We start from the raw sequence: 14395 nt of genomic DNA, 5'->3' as shown, positions 1-14395 counted from the left end.
AGCCGATAGACGACATGAGTTGATTGGACAGCCCTGGGAAGCCAGGGAAGAATGAAGGCTATGATTGGCCTCTCCGGGGCGGCTTGTTTGAAAGGCCGAGGGGGAAGGGGCAACTGATCTGAAAGTAGTTGAGGGGCCTTGATGTCTCTCCTAACTCGCTTTTCCCGGACGGCAACCTAGGAGAGAGGTTCTAACCGGTTGACTCTACTCCCTCCTGCCACTTAGGTGGGACCTCTTACAGGCAGACTCGGATGTCCCAGGGCTTCGAGGTGAGTAAAAGCTGAAGGGCAAAGACTGAGGCGGATTCTGGAGGTGAGGGAGCGAGGGACGGCCCATCCCAACTCCGCCCTCTGCGCTCAGGGCAGGGCTAGCCGGGCTGGCGGCTACCCAGGATTTGATTTGGCCTTTGCCCCGAGGTCATAGGTATCTTCCCTTTTAGAAATGCAGAAGGCCTGGTGGCCCGCCGGATTCAAAGTCATCTGGTCCCCAGGGTCAGTTAAGTGCTTAGTGTAGGGCCCTGCACAAAGTAAGTACTTAATAAATATGAGTTTATAGTTATTATTGTAATTATTATTACCATCTGTGTTCTGTCTCTACCAGAAAACCTGTATTCAAATTACAGCTGATAAATGAATCATAAAACTGGGAAATGAATCACATCATCACTTAAGACTGTTCTTCTGCCGGGCGCGGTGGCTCACGCCTGTAATCCTAGCCCTCTGGGAGGCCGAGGCGGGTGGATCGCTCGAGGTCGGGAGTTCGAGACCAGCCTGAGCGAGACCCCCGTCTCTACTAAAAATAGAAAGAAATTATCTGGACAACTAAAAATATATGTAGAAAAAATTAGCCGGACATGGTGACTCATGCCTGTAGTCCCAGCTATTCGGGAGGCTGAGGCAGGAGGTCGGGAGTTCGAGACCAGCCTGAGCGAGACCCCCGTCTCTACTAAAAATAGAAAGAAATTATCTGGACAACTAAAAATATATGTAGAAAAAATTAGCCGGACATGGTGGTGCATGCCTGTAGTCCCAGCTACTCGGGAGGCTGAGGCAGGAGGATCGCTTAAGCCCAGGAGTGTGAGGTTGCTGTGAGCTAGGCTGACGCCACAGCACTCACTCTAGCCCGGGCAACAAAGTGAGACTCTGTCTCAAAAAAAAAAAAAAAAGGACTGTTCTTCAAACCTTTCCAATCAAGTATTCATAGAAGCAGTAGAGGAAAGTTCTAGATGTGTAACAAAAAGCTGCCCATCCCCACTGTGAAACCACTTTGAAGACATAGCTTTAAAATTTACATAAATTTACATTCTATTTCATAATATAACCAAATTTAAAAGAATATATAGTCAAAAGTAAGTTTCTTAAATATTGGACTCTTACACTACTGGTGGAGTACGAGTTGGGGTAACTGCTTTGGAAAACTGATAGTAACTACTAAAGCTGGAATATATGCATACCCAATGACCCAGCTATGCCATCCCTACCTATATACTCAACAGAAATGTATACATATATGTTTCCTCTTAAGACATGTACTCATGTGTTCTCAGAAACACTAGTTGCAATAGCCAAAAACTGGAAACTATCTACAACAGTAGAATGGATTAATAAATTGCAGCATATTCATTAAATGGAATACTATTCAGAAACAAGAGTGAATGATCTACAACTACATGTACAATATGGATGAATCTTGCAGGAATAGAAGCCAGCTACAAAATAATATGTAATATGTGATTCCAAGAGATTGCCAGAAGCAGGGAGGAGAAAACATGTTTCCACACTCTGGGACTTCCTGACTCACTTGAATTCCCGCAGTGCAGAGTTAGTGCCTGCTCTGCAGTCTCTGGGTTAGGCCCTGTGGCTGCAGAAAAAAACTCAGGAATAAAATGGAAGTCTGCACTGTGATTTCCAGCAAGAGAAAGAGGAGGAAGAGCTGATGGAAAAGCTCCAGAAGGAGACCCATAAAGATTAGGATTCTGAAGATAAGAATGAATTTAAAATGCATCTGGGTCCAGGTGCAGTGGCTCACAGCTTTAGCACTTCAAGAGGCTGAAGCAGGAGGATTACTTGAGGCCAGAAGTTCAAGACCAGCATGGGCAACATAGCAAGATGCCATCACTAAAAACAACAGAAAAATTAGATGAGTGTAGTGGCACGCACCTGTAATCGCAGCTACTCACAAGCCTAAGGCAGGAGAATCACTTGAGCCCAGGAGTTTGAATTTGCAGTGAGCTGTGATGACACCACTGCACTCTAGCCCAGGCAACAGAGTGTGACCCTGTCTTAAAAAAAAAAAAAAAATGCCCAACACATCTGGGCCCCAATCTTGACTACATGCTCTTCAGGAGCCAAACCTATGAGAAGAATGAGTCCCCCAGACACAAAACAACAAATATTGTATGACTCCACTTATATGAAATCTCCAGAATAGACAAATTCATAGAGACAGAAAGTGGATTAGAAGTTACCAGACTAGCACTCTGGGAGGCAGAGGTGGGCAGATTGTTTGAGCTCAGTAGTTCGAGATCAGCCTGAGCAAGAGCAAGACCCCCGTCTCTACTAAAAATAGAAAGAAAATTAGCTGAACAACTAAAAATATATAGAAAAATTAGCCAGGCATAGTGGCACATGCCTGTAGTCCCAGCTACTCGGGAGGCTGAGGCAGAAGGATGGCTTGAGCCCAGGAGTTTGAGGTTGCTGTGAGCTAGGCTGATGCCATGGCACTCTAGCCCAGGCAAGAGAGTGAGACTGTCTCAAAAAAAAAAAAAAAAAAAAAAGTTACCAGAGATGAGGGGAAGGTGGGTGGAAAACATTAGTGTTTGGCCAGACATGAAGGCTCACTCCTGTAATGCTAGCACTTTGGGGGGCCAAGGTGGGAGGATCACTTGAGCCCAGGAGTAGGAGGTTGCAGTGAGCAATGATGATGCCACGACACTCTAGCCCGGGCAACAGAGTGAAACCTGTCTCAACAACAACAACAACAAAAGGCTGGTCCGAGTACAGTGGTTTATTCCTTCACCACTCCTACTACTTCACTTGACTTAAAAAAAAACAAAAGAGTTAATGTTTCATGGGCATAGAGCTTCTATTTGGAACAATGAAAAAGTTCTGGAAATAGTAGTGATGGTAACAACATTATGAATGTACCTAATGTCACCAAATTGTTCACTTAAAAATGGTTAAATGGTCAATTTTACATTATGTATATTTTACCACACACACAAAAATGATGCTGCAACCTCCATTGTAATTTTTAAAAACCAACTTATTTACTTCCAAAAGCAGATTTCTTTAACACCACTCATAGTATTTGTACAAAATATTCTGTTAGTATATTTATTTTATTTGCAAGAATGATTCATGGTTAGCAGCAGACAGGGCCAGGCACACGGACTTGTTAAATGGCAATAGCTATAAGCAAGACTGCCTGATTATGTAGTGACATAATCCTTTTAGGTGCTCCTGTCTTTTTCCCAGAGATGTTGACATTAACTTTCACTTCTGTGTGTCAGTATTTCCTCTTTTTGCTTTCAGTGATATTCTTTGAACTAGCAACTTTGCTATGTTGATTGTTAAAATTTAATTCCCACAGATTTATAATACTTTTTTGCATTTTCCCAGTTTCTTGACTGATTGTTCTTGGGATTTGGAAAAACATATAAATTTCCCAAGAAATACTGGAAAGAATTCCCACATGTGCACACTTGAAGAAGCCACAAGAGGTACCAGGAAGGCCAGAAGAATGTAGGGTATGAAAGTTAAGTTACAAGAGAGTTTAAGTAGGAAAATTAAGGTAAATAAAATAAAAGCTGAAGTATTGATTTGTTAATTAGGTCATTGGTCATCCTAAAGGACAGTTTCAGTGGAATAGTACATCATATAGCTGCTGGCTTTGGAGTCAGATCTGGTTTAGAGTACTGGCCCTCAGAATTACCTGTGTAATACATACATGATCCTGGGCAAGTAATTTAATATCACTGAGCCTCACTTTCCTCTTCTGTTAAAGGGAGATAATATCTACTGTCAGGTCTGGAATTTGAAGCTGTCCTACTTACAAGTTAATAAATTAGTCTGTTACTGTTTCATGGATTCTGGCAGAAAACAAGAGATTCCTGGGTCAAAGACAACAGACCTATTGTTCATGGCACAACAAGCAACATGAGCATGTAGGCATTGGTTCCTTTTGCCTCCTACAGAGGCAACATGGGAGGGGCCCAAAAGGATACTAGGCACACTATGAGTTGCATTATAGGGAGGAACAATTAGCTTGGGGAACCTGCTGTTTTATAGTAAGCAGTTGGTAAGCTGCTTTTTGTCCCAGATGGAGACATTACCTCTCCCCCCTGAGACATGGCCTGGGTAAAGAGTGGCTACGGCTTTGCTTATTTTTTTTAATTTAATTTTTTGCTATACTCACAGTTATAGTTTATTGAAGCAAAAGGATACATATTAAAGTCAGCAAAGGGAAAAAGTACATGGGGCAAAATCCAGAAGAAATCAGACACAAAATTTCAGATGTCCACCCCCAGTGGAGTTGTACAGGGATGTGCTTAATCCTCTTAACAATGATTTGTGACAATGTGTGCCAATTGTTTCCAACCAGGGAAGTTTACCTGAGATTTGGTGTCTAGGGTTTTTATTGGGGGTCAGTCACATAGCCTTGGAGTACCTACATGATTGACCTCAGCTACTCAGAACCCAGCCTCCCAGAGCGAAAATTGGTGTTAACCATAAATCACATTGTTAGGATAAATCTACCTGATCCAACTTGTATGGCATGGCCCAAGACCTCCAGGATACAAAAACACTAATCAAACAGAATATTCCAAGGGCTCTCAGTAGTTATTTCCCAGGAGCAGGCCAAGTGCCAGTCCTAAAGATGAGCTTTCCTTGGAATGTGCAGGGTTTGAGAAACCTACACCTGAGTTAACCCATTCCCATTCCTACACACACACAATCATGAGTCCACTGTGCCTGGAGAACACAGTGGTGATTTTTTCTCTCTCTCTCTTTTTTTTTTTTTTTTTTTTTGAGACAGGGTCTTGCTCTGTTGCCCAGGCTAGAGTGCAGTAGTATTATCATAGTTCACTTTAACCTTACAATCCAGAACTCAGGTGATCCTCCTGCCTCAGCCTCCCAAGTAGCTGGGATTACAGGCACATGCCACCATGCCTGGCTAATATTTCTATTTTTTATAGAGATGGGGGCTCACTATTTTTCTCAGGGTGGTCTCCAACTCCTGACCTCAAGTGATCCTCCCACCCTGACCTCCCAAGTGCTGGGACTACAGGCATGAGCCACTGTACCTGGTCTACAGTGATATTTTGGATCTCCTAGAATTAGAATCAGTTTAGATCCAATGTCTAGTAATCCCTGAAAATTCTAGTTACTTCCCCGTCTCCAATGCCCAGTCCAATACCCAGCCTCTAATGCAACCCAGACTGCAAGTACATTTGAAAAAGATTAGGAAGATCTACAGCATATGTTTTTGCCACTGTAGTATGGTCCTATTCAAAGGGACCAGGCCACCCCTTACTTAAAGGGCTCTAGGTCTGTGAATAGGCTCATCTGAGGATTTGTTGAGGGCAGGGCCTTGCATTTTGGCATATTCAGCAAGATATATGGGAACATGAGACCCATGGAAATGTTATCTCCTAACACCTTTATAGAATTCTTGTAAACATAAGATTGGAATGTGTTATATATAAAGTACCTTAACAAAGTACGTGGCATATCATAAAAGCTAATACTGCAATAGGCCAAAGAATAAACATACTATGAATGTAGGCTTCAGGAAATTTAGCTGAAAATGGGAGATGGAGACAGAGGGAAAAGTTTTTTATTGTTTTAAGGAACTATCCTTGCATATTTACAGGCTGGAGTGCATTTGGGACAAGAGAAGGACTCTGAAACCATGAAACTAAAAAAGGAGAAACCAAGGGCTATCAAGTTTTATAAATTACAATCCAGTCCCCCAAAAAGTTACAAAGTTCTCAGGTGAGGAAATACTGGGGTCAGCCTGGCGATAAAGGGTAGGGAAAAAGCCGGTTCTCCAACAGGGGCTGGGCAGATGTTCTCTTCTGTCTCTGCTAGGGCAGGGCAGGGCAGGCCAGGCCTGCTGGGCTCAGGGGTGCATCTCCATCAGAACAGTAAAAGTTTCTACTCAGTCAAGGAACCAGATTTACATTGTGCAAACAGTAATTCCACACGGAACGTAATTCATTCATCAGACATTTTAATGAGACCCAGTCTGGTATGACCCCTGCCTGGGGGTAGCTCATCATCCAAGGAGAAACAAACACTTACAGTGCAGACTGGCTAAACAGAAACAGAACAGAGGTAATTACACAATGCTGTGCTCCCCAGCTGCTCCACACTCTGGCGCTGAGATCAGAAGAGCTGGAGGAAAAAGCAACAGGGGGAGGAGAACTACCCACTCCAGCTGTTGGAATGTAAGAAGTCACGTTTGGAAATTCCAATTTGGCGCAGCTGCCCAAGGCAAAGTGGTGGGCCTTTTTCACATTTATAATAATTCGGTAAAGCTTTACTGAGCTATGGAGGCATATGAAAGATTAAGACACATTGCTGCTGCCACTGCCACCGCTGCCCCTCTGAAGGGAGGCAGGCATGGATGCCATTTGATGACTGTAGACTCTTCCTCTTTGTAGTCAATTCCTAACTTTCTATCCTCCTTGAAAGGCCTCACCTAATTTTATGAAAAAATGTTGACTGAGGCTTCATAGAAGGTTCTGTGCTGATTCTCCTAATTCTGATGAGACCCAGGGAGGAGTAAGACCCAATTCTCAAGGATTTTCCAGCCACTGGCTGCCTGGAACTAATCCAAGTCCACTAGATGAAGCATAAGCTAGTCCCATATTTACTTCTTGCTGCTAGACCACAGGTCCCTTGTTTTTCCTTAAGATCAACCTTCTCCCAAAGCTTACTGCACTTATATCTCATACCCAACTTGAACCAATTTTCCAAACACAGCATGGAAAAGACTTAGCTCTATAGCTAAGTCTTAAAAAAAAAAAAAAAAAAGTTTAGGGCATTTAGACATCTGCAACACAATAAACCCCTGGTCCAGTGCAGCTGCACCCAAATCCAGTGCAACCCAGAGCTGCTGAGAAAAGTACAGAACAAGGAAGTGTACAGCATACCCTGTGGGTGCTACCTTTTAAAGGGACATTGAAAAATAGTGCGTTTGGAGAGAGACCATGTGGAAATTGAAACCCCATCTTAAGGGATGATTGATCACATTAGTGCTATTTAGACTGAAAACTTGGGGCAAAGTGGTTGTGATTAAGTTATCTGAAGGGCTGCCACGTAGATGAAATACTTAAGTGTATTCTAGGCAAGGTTTACAGAGAATGTGGTGCTTGACAACCTTCTAAAGACCAGTGCTGTCCCAGGTGAAATGACCTGCCTTGTGAGGTAGTGAGCTCCCTGTCAAGGGAAGTTTTCGATCAAGGGGTAGAAGACCACTTGGCAGGAGTGTTGTAAAAAGTGGGCCAAACCAGGTTTCTCCAACCTGGTAGAGAGGAAGAGGCAGAGTAGAAGGTCCTACCTCTACAAATGGGATTCTCCTGACTGCATGCGAGGGGACATGTGACCCCTGTACGCACACCCTAGAAAAGCAGACAGCCCCTGAAACAGATGGGGAGAACTTTAGCCCTGATATCCACACACATAAATTATTTTAGGCTAGAGTAGCTTGGAAAACTTTAACCAAATGATGTCACTACTCCTAATGGGACTGTCCTTGACACAGATAGGAAGGCAGCCAGTGCAGTGGAATATACTAAAGTTCAGTTCTGTGCAGTAGGAGACCTGGGTTTTAGTTCTGACTTTGCCCTGCGTGACCTAGGGCTCCTCCTTCCCTTTTTTGGGCCCCTCCATGAAATGAAATGAACATATGCAGTCCTTCCCATCCTAAAGGGCGTTGCCCCTCTGACTAGGCCCCCCAGCAGATCTAGGGCTACGGTTTTGGGCCTTGGGGCTACACTTGTGGACAGCCAGAGACCACCTCTGGCGGAAGCATCGGCCACACTCCAGACAGGGGAAAGGCTTCTCCCCAGTGTGCAGTAGCTGGTGCTGAGCCAGATGGCTCCACTGGGCAAAGCGCTTGGAGCAAAGGTCGCAGGCATAGGGCCGCTCGCCTGAGTGCACGCGCCGGTGACTGGACAGCAGTGAGGGGTAGGCAAAGCGCCGGCCACAGTCGTCACAAGCGTGCAGTTTCTCCTCGGTGTGCGTGCTGCGATGTATGGCCAGGGAGCCGCTCCGCCGGAAGGCACGTCCACAGTCTGGGCAGGGGTAGGGCTTCTCTCCCGTGTGCAGGAGCTGGTGCTGGAGCAGTGTACTGCGCTGCGAGAAGCGGGCCTCACAGTGCTCGCAGGCATAGGGACGCTCCCCAGAGTGCACACGCCGATGACTGACCAGGCGAGAGGATGAGGAGAAACGCCGCTCACAGTCTGGACACGGGTAGGGCTTCTCGCCAGTGTGGATGCGCTGGTGAATGACTAGGGCAGTGCGCTGGCGGAAGCGGCGGTTGCATTCGAGGCAGGTGTAGGGCTTCTCTCCTGTGTGTGTGCGCTGGTGGATGGCTAGCAGGGAGGGGTAGGCGAAGCGACGCCCACAGCTGGGGCACTGGTGGGGTTTCTCGCCTGTGTGCGTGGTCCGATGATTGGCCAAGGACCGGCTCCTACGGAAGCAGCGGCCACAGTCAGGGCAGTGGTAGGGCTTCTCGCCTGTATGGATAACCTGGTGCTGGGAGAGGTTCTTGCGCTGAGAGAAACGTTTGCCACACTGGTCACAAACATAGGGGCACTCACCAGAGTGTGCCCGCCGGTGACTGACCAGCAGGGATGGGTAGGAAAAGCGGCGCCCACAGTCTGGGCAAGGGTAAGGCTTTTTCAGATTCTGGGCACACTTGTGGCTCTCCAGGGCCGGGTGATCAGGGAAGGTACAGCCACAGTCAGGGCAGATGGGGCCCCCGGATGTCTGCCTGGGAATCAGTCGGGGTTTGCTGGGCCGCCGGCCTCGCTTTCCCTTTCGGGGTGGCTCCTTAGGTGGGAATACTTCCTTCTCCCCATTCTTCTTTCTGGTTCTGTGGTCTACAGGAACACAGGGAGAAATTACTTCAACAAACACTGGGCTCCTACTATTGCCTATTACAAGTAGAAAGCCAATAGCCTCAGCCCCCATCCTCAATTGTGAGTGCCACAGACAGCTAAGTGTTACATACTATTATGGAAATATGGAATTTATTAAAGGAGCCCCTAAACCAGCTTGGAGAAGGCTGGTAAGATTTCTTGGAGGAGATTAAGCTGATTTAAAAAATTGAACATTTTTGAAGAGGTAGCTTACATAGTTCAAAATTCAAAATATTTTAAAAGGAGCACAGAGATGGCTTGCTCCCACCCTTGTCCCTGTCTACCTTGCAGACACTGTATTAATTAGTTTCTTCTAGTGTTTTTTTGTGCGATACAAATATGTTCTCTTCCCCATCTCTTACATAAAGGATATATTTCATACATACTTTACTGCACCTTCATTTTTTTCACTTAATACATTGTAAAGATCGTTCTATGTCGGCACATGTCCTTATTCTATTTCATGGTTGTGTAGAATGAGCCATAGTTTATGTAACTCAGTTGATTGTTAAAAGATGAACTAACATAATGGAGTGTTAGGAAGGTTGAAATGGCAGAGCAGGCAGAAGAGACAGCATGAAAGTCCCAGGCTCAGTGTGCATGGGCTATAAGACCTTAGACAAAACAAAAAGTGTAAGGCAGGAAGTGGAAATGAATGAGGTATAAGCTGGCAGTGACTGGCCCGTACGGCCCTCCAAGCCAATGGTTCTTAAACTTCATTGTGACCAGAATCCTTTGAAGGGCTTATTGAAACAAGTTGCTGGGTCTTGGATTCAGCAGGTCTAGGATAGGGTCCAAGAATTTGCATTTCTAACAACTTCTGGAGTTATGGTGCTGCTGGTCTGGGACACTTTGAGACCACTGATGTTAGAACTATTAAGAATCCTGGGGCCGGGTGCGGTGGCTCACGCCTGTAATCCTAGCACTCTGAGAGGCCGAGGCTGGTGGATTGCTCGAGGTCAGGAGTTCGAGACCAGCATCAGCAAGAGCGAGACCCTGTCTCTACTAAAAATAGAAAGAAATTATCTGGGCAACTAAAATATATGTATAGAAAAAATTAGCCGGGCATGGTGGCGCATGCCTGTAGTCCCAGCTACTGGGGAGGCTGAGGCAGGATCGCTTAAGCCGAGGAGTTTGAGGTTGCTGTGAGCTAGGCTGATGCCACGGCACTCACTCTAGCCCAGGCAACACAGCGAGACTCTGTCTCAAAAAAAAAAAAAAAAAAAAACTGTAATCCTAGCCCTCTGGGAGGCCAAGGCGGGTGGATCGCTCGAGGTCAGGAGTTCGAGACCAGCCTGAGCGAGACCTCGTCTCTACTAAAAATAGAAATAAAAGTTATCTGGACAACTAAAAATGTATATAGAAAAAATTAGCCGGGCATGGTGGCACATGCCTGTAGTCCCAGCTACTCGGGAGGCTGAGGCAGTAGGATTGCTTAAGCCCAGGAGTTTGAGGTTGCTGTGAGCTAGGCTGACGCCATGGCACTCACTCTAGCCCGGGCAACAAAGTGAGACTGTCTCAAAAAGAAAAAAAAAAAAAAGAAGAAGAATCCTGGACTGACCAGGCGTAGTGGCTCACACCTGTAATCCTAGTACTGTGGGAGGCGGAGGAGGGAGGATCGCTTGAGCTCAGGAGTTCAAGACCAGCCTGAGCAAGAAGGAGACCCTGTCTCTAATAAAAAAAAAATTAAATTAAATTAAAAAATTTTAAAAAAAGGACCCTGAACTATATTTTATCTAATGGCTCACAAATTTAGATGTATATCCAAATCAACTGAGGCTATTAAAAAAATACAAGTTCCTAGACATCCACAAGAGTGAATCAATAGTTCTGGGATGAGGTCCTGGAATCTGTATTTTTACCAAGTTCCCCAAATGACTTAGATATAACCGACAGCCATTTGACAACCTTGGCAAAAACTAACTGAAAAGTTTTAAGCAAGGAAATATAATGGTTAGATCTGAACCTCTGAAAGATATCCCTGGCCTTAGAGAATCTGGCACAGAAACTCCAGCCCAGACAGTTCCATCTGCTCCTGGTGGATCTGGCTGGCGCCTTTCTACCAGAATGGTGTTAACCAGAGCTTTGCTTGGTCCTGAGGAAAGTGCAGTATGTCCTTCACTGATTAGGGTCACCCCACCATAAGGGCAGAAAGAGGCCTGCATCCCAGGTTCCCCACGAGCTCCTTTCAACCAAAACCCAGAAAACTCCAAGAAGTTTAGGGTCTCTCACTCAGGACCCAATTCAAAGGAGGCTGGGAAGGAGACAGAAAGGTAGCTCCTTTTAAAAGCTCACTGATTCTTTTGGACGCAATAGGGAAGTGCAGGTGGTTAGCTTGCAAAGTGACGTGGGAATCTGTGTGGTGGACCAGCCCACACCACCACAGCCAAGAACCTGAGGCTGTGAAAATAAACACAGTAAATGCAGCACCACAGCATGGGTCATGGGACAAAACTCTGGACTGAGTCATTAGAGGCTAGGACGTCCTAGGAGGGCTGCAGGCTCTCCAGGGTTATTTTCACTCACTTCTCTGGACTGTTACCCCTCTTGGGTACTCCCGTGGGTCTAGGGCAGCTGGTTCCCAGTCATCGGTATTTCGTTCCAACCAGGAGATGAGGGCTGGTTTGGGACCTGCGCACCCTGGGGAAGGAGAACAAGTCAGAGGGCCAGCTCCTAAGTAACTGGGTAAATATCTACCCGATGGCATCTCCTGCAGAGCCCCTGCCCCCTCCCCTGACACAAGTTGGTTGCAGGCCAGGACCTTGAACTCCCTTCCCTCCCTCCGCCCCCAAGCTCCTCCAGCCCTTCGCGCCCCGCGAAAGTGGATTGGGCCGGGCCTCACCGAGCGCGCCCAGGTGGCCGTAGGTCTCCCGCATCACGTCCCGGTACAGGGCCCTCTGCGCGGGCCGCAGGCACCCCCACTCCTCCGGGGAGAAGTACACGGCCACGTCCGCGAACTTCACAGCCCTCGGCCTCCTTCCCCTTCTCCGACTGGGTCTGGCCTGTCCTGGTCCCCGCGCGGCTAGCGGAGCCGAAGGCGGCGCCATTGGGCCAGAGAAGCCGGCCCCACGGCCTTCCCTGTCCAGGCCTCGGCCCTTGGTCGCTGGCGGACCCAGGGATTTAGGAGCCCCAGCCGGACCAGGGCTGAGCGTGGCCGGGGAGGCCCGGAGGGAATCGGGAGCGGCCGCCCGCAGGGCTAACGGAAACCTTTCTCTGTTATTCAGGAAACTCCTGCCCGAACTTGGGTGAAAGGCACCGGAAGATGCCTTCGGGGAAGATGGCGGCGCTGCTACTGCACCGCCTTTGCCTGGAACACAGGCAGCTTCCAGCTATCGATTTTATTGACCGGAGCGCCATGCCGGCTCCCTAACCTCTCTGCCCTCAAGTGTAATGGCGCTGCGATTGGGCTTCACGACCCTTTTCTTCGCGTCCCCATTCCAAGCGTTCATTGGGCGTTGGCGAAGATCGAACGTTCTGATTGGGTGCTGGCAACGGCGCCTGTTTGAACGAAGCCAACAGATGCGTAAGGGCAGGAAGCCGGTCCCCCAGCGCTGGCCGCGGCCCTGAGTTGTGAAGCAGGCTGCGGCGACCCAGGATCAGTGGACGGCCCTCCGGCTGTGTTTCACCGCTCTCTGGCAGGCTCAGCCTATCTCTGAATTAGGGAAGGATTTGAGCGGCAGAGCCCCTCGGGCCAAGCCGGAGCTGAGATTATCGTTGGTTCTTTTTGTGGTTTTCTCAGCGCATCCTTCGTTTTGGATGATGGTTAACTTTATTGTTACCCTTTTAGGGGAGGAAATTAACGTTATTGTTTCCTGGGGGCAGGCGGCATGCCCAACATATTACACATTTCCTCTTATTTATTCTTTGCTACCATTCTGTGAACTGGTGGTTATCCTCCGGTCCTACCGTTGAGGAAACGATCTCAGAGGGATTCCATGAGTTTCCAGGGTCACATTGCTGGTAAAGAGGAGGGACAAAGATTTAAACCTGGGGCTGACAGGGTGTTTATTCACACCACTGAACTGGGCATATTTTTTAACACTATCCTAATTTGCTTGCCAACCCAGGAATTCCTCAGCTCTTGGTCTCTTCTAAGGTTCAATCTTCTGCATAATCTCTATACATTATTTTTACATGACATTTGTGCAATGCACAAAACATAGTGCTAGGCAGTTAGGAGATGCAGGGTTACAGAAATAAGTCATGGGCTGTTCTTTGAATGGAGTTTACAGTCTAGTGAGGCATATAAATTCACAACTACTGGTAATAGTGTTAGAGCCGGTTTCCCTCGGCCCCGGGAACAGAAGGACAGAGTCACTGAGGCTGCAAAAGGCAAAGGAGTTTTATTTACTAGCTCGAGCTAGGGTCCAAGCCCCGAGCACCAACGCAGTGGTCTCTTTTATGGGCAGGGACCCCACACAGCGGGGGTGCATGTCTTTTATACTCTTTCCTGGAGCCCGTTGCAGATAAGAGATCCCGCCCCTCTCCAAGGCTCCAGGAACATACGCATACTCCCTGTGCAAGCTGTTCACGCACTGGTGACGCCTTGGCCTTGGTCTTTTTATCAGGAAGTTACTTGCAGTTGTTTTTTTACATTGGAGCATGTTTTTAGCTCTTATCGTAACCAAGCGTTAAGCAAGCCTTGTTTACAGAAGCGGAATTTGGCTGTTAGCTAAAAGCAAAAACAAGTCACCATCAAATAAACTAAAATATTGTTTTAGTCCTACTTTACATTCCCCCCTTTTTTTTGTCCCTACGAGCATTCTTGCTCGTGCATGGGGTCTTTTATTTTATGAGCCTTTTATGTCCCTCATTTTTAAGCCCTGGTACTGCTGTCGCAAGACCAGTAATTGCACAGCGCTGACTCGTTTTTTGACAAAGTCAACCAGCTTATTTAAAACACACGGTCCAAATGTGAGAATGAGCAAGAGCACAATTAAAGGTCCTAACAAGGTGGAGAGCAAAGTAGTCAGCCAAGGGGAGCTATTGAACCATGATTCAAACCATCCTTTTTTCTGTTTACGCTCTCGTTTTTGCTTTGTCAGTCTTTTTCTGACTTTAGCCATTGTTTTTCTTACCATCCCAGTATGGTCTGCGTAGAAGTAGCATTTTTTTCCCAGGGCTGCACATAGCCCCCCTTGTTGGAGGAATACTAGGTCTAGTCCCTTCCGGTTCTGCAGCACCAGCTCAGACAGTGAGGTCAGTGATTTTTTAAATGGGAGATGGATTTTTTTTGATCCTGGC

At 46.9% G+C, this 14395-nt stretch overlaps 1 protein-coding gene and 1 long non-coding RNA gene across 2 annotated transcripts; one reads left to right on the top strand and one right to left on the bottom strand.

Moving 5' to 3' along the window:
• Positions 1-31: 31 nt before the first annotated feature.
• On the top strand, positions 32-13503 carry LOC123632731. Its single transcript, XR_006733452.1, has 3 exons — positions 32-269; positions 5875-5996; positions 12376-13503. It is a non-coding gene; the product is annotated as an uncharacterized LOC123632731 (long non-coding RNA).
• ZNF689 (zinc finger protein 689) lies at positions 6218-12580 on the bottom strand. Its single transcript, XM_045543328.1, has 3 exons — positions 11994-12580; positions 11678-11791; positions 6218-9112 (listed from the first exon to the last, which is right to left on the bottom strand). Exons 1-3 carry the CDS (start codon positions 12196-12198, stop codon positions 7932-7934), a joined length of 1500 nt encoding a protein of 499 aa, XP_045399284.1. The 5' UTR covers positions 12199-12580; the 3' UTR covers positions 6218-7931.
• Positions 13504-14395: the final 892 nt, after the last annotated feature.

Source organism: Lemur catta, chromosome 2, assembly GCF_020740605.2.
Source record: "Lemur catta isolate mLemCat1 chromosome 2, mLemCat1.pri, whole genome shotgun sequence".
Classification (NCBI taxonomy): domain Eukaryota; kingdom Metazoa; phylum Chordata; class Mammalia; order Primates; family Lemuridae; genus Lemur; species Lemur catta.
The sequence above is the reverse complement of the archived record's forward strand: the minus strand, read 5'-3'. Positions and strand labels throughout refer to the sequence as shown.

Excerpts from the sequence above, each read along its gene's own strand:
- ZNF689 (XM_045543328.1), bottom strand. The coding sequence starts at position 12,198 with ATGGCGCCGCCTTCGGCTCCGCTAGCCGCGCGGGGACCAGGACAGGCC. Across the intron at positions 11,792-11,993 it reads CGGCCACCTGGGCGCGCTCG|GGTGCGCAGGTCCCAAACCA; the intron begins GTGAGGCCCGGC and ends CTCCTTCCCCAG. Across the intron at positions 9,113-11,677 it reads AGGGGTAACAGTCCAGAGAA|ACCACAGAACCAGAAAGAAG; the intron begins GTGAGTGAAAAT and ends GTGTTCCTGTAG.